The sequence below is a fragment of the Dromiciops gliroides genome, chromosome 1, assembly GCF_019393635.1.
Source record: "Dromiciops gliroides isolate mDroGli1 chromosome 1, mDroGli1.pri, whole genome shotgun sequence".
In the NCBI taxonomy this organism is placed as follows: domain Eukaryota; kingdom Metazoa; phylum Chordata; class Mammalia; order Microbiotheria; family Microbiotheriidae; genus Dromiciops; species Dromiciops gliroides.
The window spans coordinates 671,446,458-671,463,657 of record NC_057861.1 but is presented as its reverse complement, the minus strand read 5'-3'; the positions used below and the strand labels follow the sequence as shown (position 1 = coordinate 671,463,657).

At 40.0% G+C, this 17,200-nt stretch overlaps 1 protein-coding gene across 10 annotated transcripts; it reads right to left on the bottom strand.

Annotated features, from left to right (window-relative positions):
* Window positions 1–3,938: 3,938 nt before the first annotated feature.
* LOC122734983 (zinc finger protein 260-like) lies at window positions 3,939–16,166 on the bottom strand. 10 transcript variants are annotated; one of them, XM_043976210.1, is made up of 7 exons: window positions 14,867–16,166; window positions 14,073–14,243; window positions 13,502–13,593; window positions 9,089–9,144; window positions 8,663–8,836; window positions 6,695–6,826; window positions 3,939–5,792 (listed from the first exon to the last, which is right to left on the bottom strand). In XM_043976210.1, exons 5-7 carry the CDS (start codon window positions 8,796–8,798, stop codon window positions 4,021–4,023), a joined length of 2,040 nt encoding a protein of 679 aa, XP_043832145.1. In that variant the 5' UTR covers window positions 8,799–8,836; window positions 9,089–9,144; window positions 13,502–13,593; window positions 14,073–14,243; window positions 14,867–16,166; the 3' UTR covers window positions 3,939–4,020. The 10 variants fall into 10 exon arrangements, with proteins under 10 accessions (XP_043832145.1, XP_043832143.1, XP_043832142.1 ...); XM_043976208.1 differs by having other exon boundaries at window positions 8,942–9,144; window positions 13,977–14,243; window positions 14,867–16,165; XM_043976207.1 differs by having other exon boundaries at window positions 8,942–9,144; window positions 14,867–16,165.
* Window positions 16,167–17,200: the final 1,034 nt, after the last annotated feature.

The following is a 17,200-nucleotide window of genomic DNA, read 5'->3' as shown; positions in this document are numbered from 1 at the left end:
TAAGTGACTTGCCCAGGGTTACACAGCTAGTGTCAAGTGTCTGAGGTCAGATTTAGACTCAGGTCCTCTTGAATCCAGAGCCAGTGCTTTATCCACTGTGCCACCTAGCTGCCCTGTGGCTCCAATCTGTTAAGTCATCTCTGTCACCCTGGTGCCATTCAGGCAGCAGCCACGCCTAATAGGTTTATTTGCTCTTGCTTCAAGGTGTGTCATTCTTCTCAAGGAAAGTTAACCCCATGACAGAGAGAAGGGATGGGATTTCCCTAATATCACAATAGCAAGTTGTGAAGAGAGTTCTCTAGGTTTTTGGACTTGAAATTCAGTGTTTTTTCAGCCTTACCAGGTTTCCTCACCGAGTATGGGTATATTTGTACCTACATTTCTATGTGTCTGTGTGAGAGACAGACATTGCTCCATTACTATGGGCTGCCTCAGTACAAGAGCAACTGCAGGAGACCAGACAGGTTACAGCTAAGTTGTGGATCCTTATTCTTTTCTGAAATTGTTTCTCATGCCTGAGTGTAGCTGTAATTCCTTCCCGTCATATTGGGTTTTCAGTCTAGTGACTTCTCTTTGAGAGGGACCTGAGCCTCAGTTCCCCTCTCCCAGGAGGCCAAGTCTTCCTACTGGATATGGGACTCATTGTAGGATTATTTCATCACCCTCTTCTTTTGTTACCCATCCTTCACTTCATTGAGAGCTAGCTAAACCTTCTCCCTTCAATCGTTATTGGAGTCTGAATGGTGGATTGTCCCTCAGGCAACAGAAATGTTGTTTCAAGATTCAGCACTATTTGAAGATGTAACCATGAACTTCACTCAGAATCTGGCTCCATTTCAGAGGGCCCCTTACATGGCTGTGATGTTGGAGCCTTATAGGTATGTGGTATCCTTAGGTGAGGCCCCTCCTCCATCACTCAGACTTTGCCCTTGAATGTTTAGACCTTTTTCTTCTTGGTAGCACTGGGTTTCTGGGCCTTCACATTACCCATTCTTCAGTTCTTGGAACTGGGGGACTTGCTGCCTATTGTGTTGTTTAAAAATCTAAATGTGAGTTCTAATCTGTTCCCCCAGTTTGGGGGAAACTGGCTAAAATCACTGAAAAATTTATCGAGTTTAGGCTTTTAAGGATTTATTAAAGCTTGGATCTATTTGGTATAACCAGAGAGACAGAAACCTTTCTTTTCCTAACAGCCCACGTAAAATTCTGCCACCACGCCAATGTCTTAAACCAAAAAGAGGAAGATCCCCTCCGCTAGTGTCAGCTTCCTGCTTCCTGTCCTCCTCCTAGAAATGAGGGGTTCTTCAAGTTGATTGGCTGAGAGTGGTCTCCTGTTGATGTAGCAGTCCATAGCCACTGAGAACACTCCTTCTCAGGGTTGGCTAAATTTAAATTCAAGATCTAATCACCTTTAAGTGGGTACTTAGTAGTTCCTCATTCACAACCAATTCAAACACCACTAAGTCAATCAAGTCAGACCCCTGGGCAGCTACCAAATTCCATTATCTTAACACATTCCCCCCTTTGTTTATCTGGGAACATGGAATGTTTCCTTGATGAAACAGTAAAAAATAACAGAATATAATACCCTATGCTAACAAACAATATGTAAATAACAATATAGGAAAAGGAGAAAGGGTAAATTTTGTCTAGAGGGGAGGTCCCTCATGAACCAGTGCTTTGACACTGTCTGCAGAGGGAGGGCCTCTGCAGAGAATACATATTACAAATGGTGTATATAATAACAGAAGGAAAAAAAACCCCAACAAAACTGTTCATTTAAGGTCTTTGAGATCTTGTCTTCTTGGAGTGGTGAGATGTCATCAGGAAAACTGGACTGATTGTCTCTGGACTCTTTTACTTCTTTAGCTGTTGAACTGCTGGATTTTCACTAATCCTTAGTATAGCACTGTCAATGACCAAATTAAACAGTGAGAGTTCTTCAAAATATAACTCATATTTAAACTTGATATTTATAGCATATTACATCCCCCCCCTTTGGAGGATTTATACCCATAAAATACAGAGTTGAGGCAGTTATGCAATCTATAACACTTTTTACCAGCATGTGTCTGGATCAAGGCCAAATTTAGTAATGTGTCCATGATGACACCTGAAAATGTTATGGAAAGGTTACCATACCACATCTCGTGGTTCTGAGACATCCAGTAATTGTGCTAGGCCACAGGTAGATGGATTCTGACCATGCCATCAGACTGAATGAAAGAAAAAGAAAACAAGTTAAGTTAAATCAGGTGCATGTGTTAGAGCTTTCATGACACCAGGCTATTTTTGGAGGGAGAGAGGAAGAAACTGGACTATCTCTAGCAATTGTGGTATACATAGTCGCCATCTTAAGCAAACTATGGGCTACCTGAATTTATTTGGCTGTTTTCTCAGCCTCCATCAGGGCATCTTACATGTACCTGTCTCTCCTCCTGTTGTACATATATTCTCTCCAGGGCCTGCATCATGGAGTTGAACCAGCTCCATCAAGCTCACTGTAAGAGCAATTAGTCTCTGAAATGATAAGTTTCCGTAATTCATAAATCTCATATTAATTGTACCAAAGACAATCTGATGGTAAAAATGCATGCTATGCTACATAACTGAGGATATACTTGTAATATATACAATAATTCCAAACTATACCCAGAGTATACACAGTCACAATGACATATAAATGATAAATGAATGTAAATGGCTGATAACATTAGACATTATTACATAATCTTTTAGCAAGTAAACCACATCATCTTGTACATGAATTCTCTAGTATGACAATAACAGATACTTGAAGTGATAATTTATCAAAAAGAAATAAAACCTCAATCAGCAAGACTCAACATGTTCATTGATTGTCCTGCAAACTAAGCAATAGGGTTCAATAACCCTTTCGGTTTTGTTTTGTTTTTGTTTTTAAACATAATCCCATAAACAGACTCATTAAACCCATGGTTCTTTCAAAAAAAAATTGTGATAGTTTCAGCTTCTGAGGTCCAATGGCCCCACTTATATCCTTAGTTGTAATGATTGCATTATCTTTAGTCCAATCAAGGTAATAGATTCTTGAGTCATCAGAGTTCAGTGCAACAACCAACTACAATTCCAGAACAGTGATGAAGCAGTGATAGGCTTCAGATGCAGAATGAGAGATTACACGGTCAGTGTGGGAATGTGTTTTGCTTTAATACATGTATTATTTACAAGGGTTGCTTTTTTCTTTTTGAAAAAGGGAAAGCAGAGAAAGAAAATGAATGCTTGTTAATTGAAAAAATAATTCAGAAAAAAATTTTTTAAGCCTAATTAGTAGTGATGAAAATGAGTAGGATAATAGTGTTACAACTTTGTTAAATCATTATACTCTTTCTTCTAAGAACAAATAACTGATGTTTATATTTACAATTATCAATTTTTTCTGTTTTTGGCGACATTTGAATAGTCTTATCAATAAAAGTTAAATTTAAAATCATTTTTTTTGGGAGAGGGTTTTTTTTTTTGTCCTTTACTCTCAAAAAGGACCATGACACTGGGGTGATGTTATGACTTGCAATGAACTGCATTTAAGTGAGGGAGCCCCTACTCTTTCCTCCACAGCCATTTGGGTCCACTGACAAGATATATATGAGGATATATATCAAGATATCAGGATGACTGGAGATGGCCCCGAATGTTTTAAAGCAATTGGGATTAAGTGACTTGCCCAGGGTCACACAGCTAATAAGTGTCTAAAGTCACAGTTGAACTTCAGGGCCAGTGCTCTAGCCACTGCCCCTGGGGAGAGGGACAAAGAGAAGAGAGAGGAGAAAACTGAGAATTGAACATAATGCATTTTTATTCACGATATTTTTTTTTAATTATTTTTTTTTTTAGTGAGGCAATTGGGGTTAAGTGACTTGCCCAGGGTCACACAGCTAGTAAGTGTTAAGTGTCTGAGGTCAGATTTGAACTCAGGTACTCCTGAATCCAGGGCCGGTGCTCTATCCACTGCGCCACCTAGCTGCCCCTATTCACGATATTTTAAAGTGTTTTTTCCCTTGTGTGGATTTTCTGATGTACAGTAAGGTTTTGCTTATATCTAAAGGCTTTTCCACAATGAATACATTCATATGGCTTTATTGTGGTATGAACTCTCTGATGACCAATAAGATTTGCTTTAGTAGCAAAGGCTTTTCTACAGTTATTACACTTAAAAGGTTTCTCTCCAGTGTGGATCCTCTTATGGCAAGTAAGAATTGAGCTACGTTTAAAAGTCTTCCCACACTCCTTACATTTAAAGGGTTTCTCTCCAGTGTGTATTCTCTGATGATCAGTGAGATTGTTCTTACGAGTAAAGGCTTTGCCACAATCACTACATTTGAAAGCTTTCTCTCCTGTGTGAATTCGCTGATGTACAAGAAGTTTGGATCTATAACTAAATATTTTCTCACATTCATTACATTTGTAAGATTTATCTTTATTGTGTAGTCTCTGATGTCTAATGAAACTTTTCCTCAAAAAGTACACTATCCCACAATCACTACATTTGTAAGGATTTTCCCTAGTGTGGATTCTTTGATGATCAACAAAGTTGCTCTTATTAGCAAAGGCTTTGTCACAGTCATTACATTCATAGGGCTTCTCCCCAGTGTGGGCTCGCTGATGTATCAAAAGACTAGATTTGTAATTGAATGCCTTTTCACACTCATTACATTTATAAGATTTCTCTCTACTATGTTGTCTCTGGTGGCCCATAAAACTATTCTTCAAAATGAAACATTTCCCACAATCATTACATTTATAGGGTTCTCCCCCAGTGTGGATTCTCTGATGATTAGCAAGGTTTCTCTTGGTAGCAAAGACTTTGTTACACTCCTTACATTCATAAGGCTTTTCCCCTGTATGGATCCTTTGATGGCAAGTAAGAACTGAACTACTTTTGAAAAATTCTCCACACTCATTACACTGATAGGGTTTTTCACCAGTGTGGACTGTTCGATGATCACGAAGGTTTCTCTTACTAGTGAAGGTTTTGTCACAATCACCACATTTGTATGGTTTCTCTCCAGTGTGGACCCACTGATGTGCCAGAAGTTTTGATCTGCAACTAAAGACTTTATCACACTCATTACATTTACATGCTTTCTCTCTGTTGTGGACCTTCTGATGCGCTATAAAACTTTTCCTCAAAAAGAAAGTCTTCCCACAATCATTACATTCATATGGGTTTTCTGCAGTGTGGATCCTCTGATGATCAATAAGACTGCTCTTATAAGTGAAAGCTTTGTCACACTCACTACACTTATAGGGCTTCTCCCCAGTGTGCATTCTCTGATGCACTAGCAGTCGCGACCAGCAATTGAAGAGTGTCCCACAATCATTACATTTATATGGATGCCTGCTACTGTGATTTTTTTTATGGCTGACAAGATGAAGACTCTGGTTGAACTGTGTTCCACATGCTTCATATCTGTAGCCTCTCTGACTAGAAATTCTTTGATTTATAGTAAGATTAGAACTGGAATTAAAGTCTTCCTCAAATGCCTCACATCTCTGATCCCTTTTTTTGTTGGGGGTCTTCTTATCCTTAACTATGCAATGTATGAAATCTCTTTCTTCTTTCCTTGCTTTCTTCCATTGTTCCTTTCTTTGCAGCCCTTTTAATCTTCCCTCCCACTCACAGGTTTTTTCAAATTCAGGTGCCAGCAAAATATTTCTTTGGAGTCCTTTAGCTCTTATTTCCTGTAATTTTGGTTCTTTGGAAATTTCCTGCTTTGGAGTTATTTCATCATTCACAGCTGCTGTCTGGAATTCTGATAAGTAAAATTAGAAATATAAATGTCACCTTTTTCCAGTTTATATTAGGGAGTTTAATAAAAATCTAGAGACTGGCTTAATAAAGTGAGGAGATTCTGGGGAAAGTACCATTTTGAAGATTTTTTACTTTGCAGAATATAAAACCAAAAGAAGATCCAAAGATAAAGGACAATAGAAAGACATATGTTCAGAGAAAGGTCAGATTAATTGGGGAAGAGGTAGATATGTAACCAAATATATATATGTGTGTGTGTGTTTGCATGTATACATACATATACATGGATGTGGGTATACACATACACATATGTGCATGTGTGTATGTGTGTGTGTGTGTGTGTGTATATATATATATATATATATAAAAGCACCGTGGGCCAATTAAAACAATAAGTAGAAATAAAGGAAGCATACTAAGTTGAATGAAAAGGAGAATTAAGGATTGTAGGAGGGGGCCAAATATTGTCAAAGAAAAAAGAAGTCCCTGCTTAAAAGGAATAAACAAAGATGACCAAGGAGGTCAGAATCATAACTAGGAGAAATGGGGTGATTTTGTTTTGCAGATATTCTGCTACTTCCTAACAATAACAGTGTTCTTAAAATTACAGTTCCTGCCCCTAGTTTCCTACAAATACATTTCTGAAAGGAAACAAAAAGAGTAGATGAATTTCATTTCTTCTGTTATGAGGGTCGGGTGAATTTGTGTGATGCTGCCTAAATCCTAGAGGTTAAAAAAACTAAAAGAATGGCTTTCTTCATTTTCTTTATTTCTATGAAGTATTTAAAAGTTTCTAGATGGTCTTCCTTCTTGATACCTTGAGACACAGCAGAGAGTGAAGTCCTCAATAATTTATTAGTTTATCAGTTATTAAATGATAGTTACATGTGACAATGGAGTTACCTGGCAGGTTCTCGCCTGTGCATATACTTCTTAGGCTCTCTCTCCCCAAAGTTCCCAGCAAATCCAGCTCCCATGGTCCTTCCCTTCCTTCTAGATGGGAGATCACAGCAGGTTTCGGAAATGGAAGTTTTGCTATAGGAGAAGAAAATGCGATAAAATGAAGAATGGAAACACATAAAACTTCCCATAATATGCACTCCAGCCAGCCCTGTTTCTGCATACAAGAAAGGAAATACTGAAGGAAGATATAGAAGAAAAGGTATACGGGTCCCTATGTGAGTAGTTCAAGATAGTGCCAAGTGGAATACTGAGGCAAAGAAGTTAGGACGATGTGGCCTTAGAATTGTAATTCTCTTTTTGTTCTCTCTCTGTCAAGGGGAATAGGAAGCTCTAACAGTAGTAAGAAAATGTTACCTCTCCTATGAGAATCTTTTTCTTTCAAAAGTTACTGATACCCAGAAAATGAAGTTGAGAGCCACAAAAAATAAAAGCAAATTTAAACAAAATAATAGCTATATATAATTTTTTGGGGGTGAGGTAATTGAGGTTAAGTGACTTTTCCAGGGTCATGCAGCCAATAAGTGTCAAGTGTCTGAGGCTGGATTTGAACTCAGGTCCTCCTGAATCCGGGGCCGGTGCTCTATCCACTGTGCCACCTAGCTGCCCCACTATATATAATTTTAATAGAATTAGAGTATATATACATGTGTTGCTATAATGTCTACACTTTAAAAAAAAAGAAATAACTATTATTATATAAGTAAAAGACATATATGTGTTTGTGGACTTTAATTCTACAATATGCCTACCTACTAGTAAAAGACACAAGGGAAGATGGAAAAAGGAAACAAGCAAAAAGACACAAGGAAGGATGAAATATGAGACAGAGACACATCAACATGAGCAGGAGAAAAGGTAGTTTGAGGTGAGAATATTGATATCTAGTCCTGTTATTCACTTGGACTAAGGATGCCAGAATAATTTATCCGCTGCTATAACTATTTTTGTTTATCACTTTAAAAGTAATTTTGTTATAAATTTAATACCCAGGGCAGCCAGGTGGCGCAGTGGATAGAGCACCAGCCCTGGATTCAGGAGGACCTGAGTTCAAAAGCAGCCTTAGACACTTAACACTTACTAGCTGTGTGACCCTGGGCAAGTCACTTAACCCCAATTGCCCAGCAAAAATAAAGAAAGAAAGAAATTTAATGCCCATCAACAAAGCAATCACATAATGAATAAAACTATAATATCAAATTACTTACAGTATTATTATAAAAATACAAAAGTATCAAATAAAACCATAACATCTTATTTGATTGAGTGTTCTCTCATTCTCTTTTCCTGTCTGTGTAGACTGATACATTTTCTTGATACTAAAAACAATTCTTTCCATGTAGAAATGGTTGGGCTGTTTTTGTTATTAAACTTCAGCACATGCTTTTAAAATGAAAGTTTATTTTTTCGATGGAATTCTGAAGGATTCAGTCATGTGTGAAAAGTTATTTTCAAATTTACTGGTGTTGGTTATTTACCAGGTTTACTGAAAAGCCCTTCTGACATACACCTAATAAAATATACAACTTTAAACATGGAAGGGACCTCACAGAACATCCAGTTCAATTATATGACATCTCTGACAAGTGATCATCCACCTTTTAGCTGAAGATCTGTACTTAATGAGGAAACCAATATCTCTTGAGGTAGCCCATTCCATTTTTAGAGAGAATTATTAATTGGGTAACTTTTTCCATGTAATTAGTTGAAATCTGCTTTTCTGTAACTTTCTCTCACTGGCTTTCTGTGGCCAAATAGAACAAGTCTAATCTCTCTTCCACAAGCACTCTCAATCATACCCTATCATTATGATGTCTAAGCCAACACAGTTTTTTCTACAGATATTAAAAAGCTTGAAGCAAAGAAGCCCCAGTATATAGTTCCCAAGTGATAGGAGCAGAGAGGTCTCACCCAAGGAAGCTAGGTTCCCATAATTCTCCAACATCACATCCCTGTAAAGGGCCCTTTGAGCTGGGGCCAGATCTGCCCATTCCTTCTGGGTGAAGTACACAGCCACATCTTCAAACGTCACCAACTCTTGAAACATGTTCTTGCTATCCCAGGGATGACCCGATCAATTAGTCCCTGTATAAGGTACAGAAACAACATCATGAGGGCCAGGTTGTCTATATGGGGAAATCAAGAGAGCACACTATGTGATGGATGCTATTTAGTACAAAGCTCACATACCGGGGTGGGCTGTTATTAAACTGAGAAAGCTCAGGATGAGGAAATATGCTACAGTCACACTTGGGAGCAAAGGACAGGATCTTAGGAAGGTCAAGGGGAACCACAATCCATAGGGACCATGGCCATCAGAGGCATGGCAACCATCACCTGGTCTTCTTGGATCCTCTCTTTGGGAAAGGCAGGTATCTAGGGAGCAGGAAGAGCTGAAGGAGAAAGAAACATGAGTAAATCCTGCCCTAAAACTCCCAAATGAGCCACTGCCTTTCTTACATAAAGTGGATTCAAAAGTACCTAGAAAATTTTCACCCTTGAACTAGTTCTGGTCTTGGAGTATATAGTTTTTGGTAAAAGATGCTTGAATTTTTGCTTTGCTAGCAGAGCCTTTGAGTATCTAAGGTTGCCTTCAGGTGCCAGTGAGAGCCAAAAGAACTGGAGTAGCAGAACATACCAAGGAAGGCACATTTTTTTAAGTGGCCAAAGAGTACTTAACTTCATGTATCTTTCCGATCTTTGGCCCCTTGTCATTCCATTTATTCAACAAACATTTTATAGGCACATACTATGTGGAAGGAGGGCACTGGGATTGATGCATGGTGACAAAGAACTGGAAACTGAGGGGATGCCAATCAACTGGGGAATGGCTAAATAAGTTGGGGTATATGATCATGATGGAATAATACTGTGCTATAAGAAATGATGAGTTCCCCCTAGTCATTTGTTTAGTTTGTTTAAACAGTCCATAAATGCTATCCACTCTAGGAAGCCTTTGCTGATGATTTGTTAGCTGCAGCCTTTCCCTTGCTTAGACCTCAATAAACACTGTGGTGTTGTTATAAAAGGAGATATAACAAGAAAATCAGAAGAACATGGAACATATTGCCTATCAGACTTATGGATAGGAAAAGAATTTGTGATAAACAAGAGATAAAGAGCACTGTAAGGTGTAACACGGATAATTTTGATTACATTAAATTTTTTTTTATGAATAAAACCAATGTTGCCAAAATCAGATGGAAAAGGGCAGCTAGATGGCGCAGTGGATAGAGTACCGGCCCTGGAGTCAGGAGTACCTGAGTTCAAATCCGGCCTCAGACACTTAACACTTACTAGCTGTGTGACCCTGGGCAAGTCACTTAACCCCAATTGCCTCACTAAAAAAAAAAAAAAATCAGATGGAAAGCAGAAAATTGGGGGGGGTGGTATTTAGACAGTTTCTCAGATAAAAGGTCTCATATCTCAAATATTTAAAGAATTTTGTCAAATCTATAAGAATGAGTCATTCCCCAATTGATAAAATGGTCAAAGGATATGAACAGCCAATTTTCTGATGAGGTCAAAACAAAAACAATTTGTAGTCATACAAAATGCCCTAAATTTTTATTGATTAGAGAAATATAAATTTAAACATCTTTGAGATATTTTATACCTATCGGATTGCCTTGTTGATTTCAGAAGAACATGGAAAGACGTGCATGAAATAATGAAGAGCGAAATGAGCAGAACCAAAAGAACATGGTATACAGTAAAGGCGATACTGTTTTAAGAACAACTTTAAGCAATTGAATCAGTGTATTATAAATACTACAAATTAACTACAAAGGACACATGAAGGAAGATGCTATATGTTTCCAGAGAAAAAACTGATAAACAGATGCATGTATAGTATGATTCTACATATATGTGTGTGTATATAAATATATTTGTGTCCAATGATAGCCATCTCTATGGTGGATTGGGGAGGGAGGGAAAAAATATAAAAAGTACAAAGCAGAGAATAAAAGAAATTTGAGAAAGAGGCATACAAAGCAGAGTAACTTTGAAAATAATGAGTATTACTTATTATGTAGTTTTTCAAAAACAGTAAACAGTCTGAAATATAAGCTCGAGGTTTTATAGTGAATCCTCCTTTTATATTATGCTGTGTACATGGAAATTTTTTTTGTCTTTTGTATTTAAGTTCAAAATTAATTAAAAAAAACACTACTGTGAACCTCTCGGATACATGTCATGTGTTATTTTGTTTTAGGGTTATCTAACCATGCACCATGTGAGATCTATAAGGGCAGGGGCTGAGTCCAACTTAGATTCTCTCTCTTCCTTAGTTTCTGGCACAATGATCTGTTAAAAATGGGCAGTTTGTTTAAAAGCCTGGCAAGTGGTTGAGTTGCTGAAGATCCGTTTAGCTTAGGAAGGCTTTACAAGAGATGATCAGAATATTACAACACACCATCAACTAAGTTGGGAAGACTGAGATCCTTATCAGTGGAGGAAGCACCCACACTGAAGGAATCATGGAGCCCTGGAATTTTGAAGTTTGAAAAGGAAGGAATATTGCTTCACATTTAAAATCATCATGTATTTGCACAGCAATGGGTAGTCAGAAGGTGACTAGTACTTCCCAAAGTAATTAACAGTTTTCTTCTCCAATCTCATCTTCTGTCTTGATCCATCAAATTGTCTCTGGAAATCATCTACCAAGCCAGTTTCCTTTCTATTGCATGGACAATAATCTCTTCTTTTGTGTGCTTGTCACATCTCAGCTACCTCTGATAGAGCTCTCAGGGGTGTCTCCAGGCCTCATGGATCCCATAATATGTCTCCTGATAGTAAAACTTTCAAAATCATTGATGAAAGATCTCACTAATAGTAGCTATATTCCCCCAAAGCTTGGATCCCTGTCTCCAAGATTGTTTCTCCTCCTGCTCTTGGGCACTCAAAACTTGAGAAATCAGGGCTGCAACTTCAGTAGTTACTATCCTTAGTTAGGAATTTAGGGGGCAGCTAGGTGGTGAAGTGGATAAAGCACTCGCCCTGGATTCAGGAGGACCTGAGTTCAAATCTGGCCTCAGACACCTGACACTTAATAGCTATGTGACCCTGGGAAAGTCACTTAACCCTCATTGCCCTGCAAAAAAGGGGGGGGGAGGAGTTTATGTCCTCCCTTCAGCTGGCTTCTCCCCAGCAAAGACATAAGCTTTAGATTCCAAGGAGCTACTTTGGGGGAGAATGTGTCATCTAACAAGACACAAAAAAATATTGACGACATAGTAGTCTGCTGTAAGAACAAATATCTAGGTAATAAAAGCCAGAGCCTTTCTCTGATAGAAAGCTTCTGGAACAATAACTCCCATTTCTTTTTTTTTCATCTTAATAGCATTTAAATTTTTTCCAATTACATGTAAATATAGTTTTCAACATTCATTTTTTTAAGATTTTAAATTCCAATTTTTTCTCCTTCCCTCCCCTCTTCCTAAGAAAGCAAGCAATGTGATACAGGTAATATATACAATCACGAATAACTCCCATTTCTAAATCACTTTATGATCTACAAACACCTTTCTTACAACAACCTTCTGAAGCAAGTAGTGAAAGCAGTATCATTGCCTCTTTATAGATGAGGAAAGTGAGGCTCAAAGGGGTTAAGTGACTTTCCAGGGTCACAGAGCTAGCTATTGTCAGAGCTAGCACTCTAACCCAAGAGTTCACCCATCTTTATCTACTCCTACCAGATTACCACTTCTCAGGAACATTGTAGAGATCTGTGCTTTTTGCGGGGTTAGATTGCCCTTCTAGCTCTGAGATTCTTGATTTTTAGAAGAAATCCAAGTTCCTTCCAAGCAGCTGTGTGTGTGCTCTGCTGCTAGCAAAGCCTGACTGCCAGACATTCAGGCTCTTAACATCTAACTCCTGGATTACTGTAGTAAGTGTTCAATTTGTGAGATTCTCTACCCTTTTACATTTGTATTGCCAGGACATACTTAGTTACTGCAAAAACCTACCATATGGACTTCTTGTCTCTAGTCTCTCTAAGCTCCTTCCATCCTATCAGAATAAAGCAATTTTGTAATCTCCCTCCTTTTGTGGGGGAAGTGTCAATGAGTATTCCTGCCTGCAGTATCAAGTCCAAATTCAGATTTCAAAGACTGCAACAAACTGACTACTATTTATTCAATCATTATTTTCCTCTCCTCCTCCATACCAACTCTAGGGGGTGGGGCATTTTTTACTGTGTTCCAGTTTGTAATGTCTTAGAATATTAGAGCTACCAGGGACTTTGGACATCATGTAGTCCAACTTCATCAGTTTATAGATGAGGAAATTAAAACCTGGAGAAATGAAGTTACTTGCTGATGGTTCCTCAGAAAGTGAATAGCAGAACAAAATGTCAACCTGAGGTTTCCATCCAGATTGCTTGTTGTGTTCTTTCGTGTCTGTGTGTGTGTGTGTGAGTGAGAGAGAGAGAGAGAGAACGAACAAGAACGCAAGTGCAACTCTGCTTCTGTCACTTTCCCCTTTCCTGGAATGAGTCGTACTATTATACTTCATCCCGTCCCATTGTCTAGATCAGAGCTTCTTAAACTTTTTCCACCAAGACCCCTTTTCGTCTGAGGTTTCCAAAACAGTCATCTTTTACTGTTGACAAATTTTTGGCGACCTCCACATTCAGTTATGACCCCATATCCCAAAGCTTCTTAAACTACGGGGTTGCATAAAAATTTCAAGGGCAATAAGGGGTCACGAGTGGAAAAAGTTTAAGAAGCCCTTCTCTAGAATACCCACGTCTCCACGATGAAATTGGTTCTTGCTCTTCCATTCATCGCCACGCTCTTGATCATTCCTATTTCTCTGGTCTCTTCACTGGCAGTATGGCCCTAAACCAGAGAGAGAGAGAGAGAAAGACAACACCTGGCTGCGCTATTTCCTTGGTCATCTTAGTCTCTCACTGGTCATTTCCCTCCATCCTTTCAGGTCCACTCCGACCCTTACCGGCCCCTTGATCCAAAGGGTGACTCCTTGGGGACTACCTTGTGGCTCAGAGTACCGACTCCCAATATTCAAGGACCCGCTTTTTCCTTCACTACCTCTCTCCTCCCCCAGACTCGAGGGGTCACCACCAGCCCGGACTCCCAACCCCGCAAAGGCAAGTCGTCCGTCCCCCCCCACCCCCACCCTAGAGGAGTGTCCAGAGGGGCCCCGGGGGCAGGGCCCGGGGGCGTAGCTTCTCCCAGCAGCCCGCGAGGCGCCCTCCCCTCACCTTCGGTCTCCTAGACTAAGGGGGCAAGAGATGCCGATGTGGAGGAGAGCTTCCTGCCATCCATCCCTCCCGATCCTCGGAGCCCATCCGACTCACCGAAAGAGAAGGAGGGGGAGTTTCAGGATCCTGTGCGCCTTCCCCACCCCAGAAAGCACCATGGCCGCACCGGAAGCATGTGGACGCGGACTTCCTGTTACTGATGTTCTCTCTAGGAAGTAGCAGCCGTGGATGCTGAAGGGTGCGACTCGATGGTTAATTCGCTCGGGTCTGAAGACGGGGGCAAGAGGGAGCCTTGGGGTGCTAATTCATTCCAGACTGTTTGCGGGGTTAAGTGATTTGCCCATGGTCACGTAGCTACTTCAAGTGCCTTGTGGAGTTGACAAATTATTTTAAAAATTGAACTGAATAGGGGCAGCTAGGTGGCGCAGTGGATGGAGCACCAGCCCTGGAGTCGGGAGGACCTGACTTCAAATCCAGCCTCAGACACCTGACACTTAGTAGCTGTGTGACCCTGGGCAAGTCACTTAACCCCAAATGCCTCACCAAAAAAAAAGAAAAAGAAAAAAAATTGAACTGAATAGAGTACAAAGCCCTTATATAAATCAGACCATCAGCTTAAGAGTACACTACTTGATCCAAAGGGTGACCCCCTTGGGAGCTACCTCGCGGCTCAAAGTACCGACTCCCAATATTCAAGGACCAGCTTTTTCCTTTGCTACCTCTCTCCTCCCCCAGACTCGAGGAGTCACCACCGGCCCTGACTCCCAACCCCGCAAAGACAAGTAGCCCGCCCCCCCCCCCCAATCCTAGAGGAGTGTCCAGAGGGGCCCTGGGGGCAGGGCCCGGGGGCGTAGCTTCTCCTAGCAGCCCACGAGGCGCCCTCCCCTCACCTTCAGTCTCCTAGACCAAGAGGGCAAGAGACGCTGAAGTGGAGAAGGGCTTCCTGCCATCCATCCCTCCCGGTCCTCGGAGCCCATCCGACTCACTAAAAGAAAGGGAGGGGGAATTTCGGGATCCTGCGCGCTTTCCCCACCCCAGAAAGCACCATGGCCGCACCGGAAGCACGTGGACGCGGACTTCCTATTACTGATGTTCTCTCTAGGAAATCGGCGGCTGTGGATGCTGAAGGTTACGACTAGATGATTCATTCGCTCGGGTCTGAAGACGGGGGCAAGAGGGAGCCTTGGGGTGTTAATTCCATTAGAATGTGACCTCCTTTAAGGCAGGGACTGCATTTTTGCTCTTTTCCCCCCCCACAACGTTGGCTTGGCAAGCCAGACTCTGCTTCTGTATATGTCTAAACCTTCTCAGGGTCTTTGGACTGTGACTGAGGAGACAAACCATACAGGGAACGATATTTCTATTGCTTCAGTAATAATGTCTAGTATTTCTAGACCACTTCCCCCCCCCCTTTATTTTTTGTTAGCTAATTGGCTTTCCTCTTTAAGTTTTTACTTCTACAAACAAGTCTAGGAACCACTTCAGGCAAGCTGACGGGCATTATTCCCTTGCAGATGGACAAATATTGATTCTAGTATTCTCTTAAGAGGTTGTTGGTCTGGGAGACTTTTGACTCGTGGGTTTGTGGAAGATGATGTTCTGTTTTTTAATCTTACCTTCAATTGGGCTTTTGTCAAAACCAAAGACACAGAAGGTATGAACATGGTATAGCAGTCTCTAAAAGCTGTTCTGATGGGTTATTGTAGCATTTTGAAGTCCTGGAGTTGTTTCACATGATTAGGTGTGTATTTATCTACCTTGTATACCCTTTATCAGACTGTGTGTTACTTTGGTTTGATATCACTTTTGTTGTTGTTGTTGTTGTTTTGTTTTTTGGTGGGGCAATGAGGGTTAAGTGACTTGCCCAGGGTCACACAGCTAGTAAGTGTCAAGTGTCTGAGGCTGGATAACACCTTTTAACATCAATAATCCAATTTGATGTCCTGGGTAAATGACTCTCCAAGCTCTGTGTGGCGTAAGGGAGTGTAGGGTTCTGCTCTATAACACAGAATCTTATTCCATGATGTTGGGGATCTGGGCACTGTGCCAGTCTTTGGATCATGACTGCAGAGACAAAACCATGTGGAAAAACAACTGATTTGAAGTAATTGCTTAGCCATTCTCTTATATTAAAAGGAAGAAAGATATACTGAACTATGTCTTTTAGGTGAGATTTTTTTTTTCCACCTGTTGAATTTTGTCTCAAGTTACTGTTAACTGGAGTGTTTTGCTGGTGGAACATTGTTTTCTAAGCCAGATTTTGTTGCCTTAGAATTAATGGACTTTACAGGGATAAGAGTGGTCAAAGGAATTCGACTTGCCCCATGAAAACAATTTTAACCAGTATAATAACTTGTCAAATTAGGGGGAAATGAGAGAACCAGTATGAATAATGTAAAATCTGTGATTAGCCAAAATTTAGCTAGGGGTTAAAACCTACACAAACCTTATGTTACAGCAATAACCTATCAAGGCATTATTGAATTATAGAGGGAAACACAATCTCTATTTGAGATTATTGCGCTTTTCTCTTGCTGTCCATGGTTAGTGCCTACTGGCCCAGAAGCCACAGATTATTTACAGAACATATTACAGAGCACTTCTTAAAAGGCCTATAAAATAAGATCAAAATTTGATTTTACAAAATAAAGGGTCATTGACTTGCACTTATAATAGAAATGGGGCCATTTGATAGCCCTCAGATGTTTGGTTTCAGTTTATAAATTGTATGTTGCTTGAATGCCACCCAAACTAAAGGAATTGGTTATAAAAATAAATTAACTTTATACTTTGATGAAGCCCTTATTGAAGGTTGGGAAATAGTACTTGTTCATTTATTGACAAAACATTTTCTTTCACAAGAGTGCTGAACTGAACACATTTTTTTTTGTTATTGTTGTTTCTATTGAATACACAATACTACTTCATGATTCAGTTTTATATATATGCAGAAAGGAAACAATCAAGTTCTTTAAATAACAAATTGTCTTGTAGAGACCCAAACTAACCTGAGATCTGACAGTTGGATAAATGTGTTTCTGGCACCCAAATACATTCTGGGATTATGTGTGTCCTAATTCAGTCTTAATGATGAGGTCATTCAATTCAAGATAAACTGTTAAAAATAAAAGGGCAAGGGGCAGCTAGGTGGCGCAGTGGATAGAGCACTGGGTCTGGAGTCAGGAGGACCTGAGTTCAAATCCGGCCTCAGACACTTAACACTT

Coding starts and splice junctions, on each gene's coding strand:
- LOC122734983 (XM_043976213.1), bottom strand. CDS start 8,798: ATGTTTCAAGAGTTGGTGACGTTTGAAGATGTGGCTGTGTACTTCACC. Junction 6,827..8,662: donor TGGGAACCTAGCTTCCTTGG/GTGAGACCTCTC, acceptor CTTCTCCTATAG/CAAAACTTCCATTTCCGAAA. Junction 5,793..6,694: donor CACAGGCGAGAACCTGCCAG/GTAACTCCATTG, acceptor TTTACTTATCAG/AATTCCAGACAGCAGCTGTG.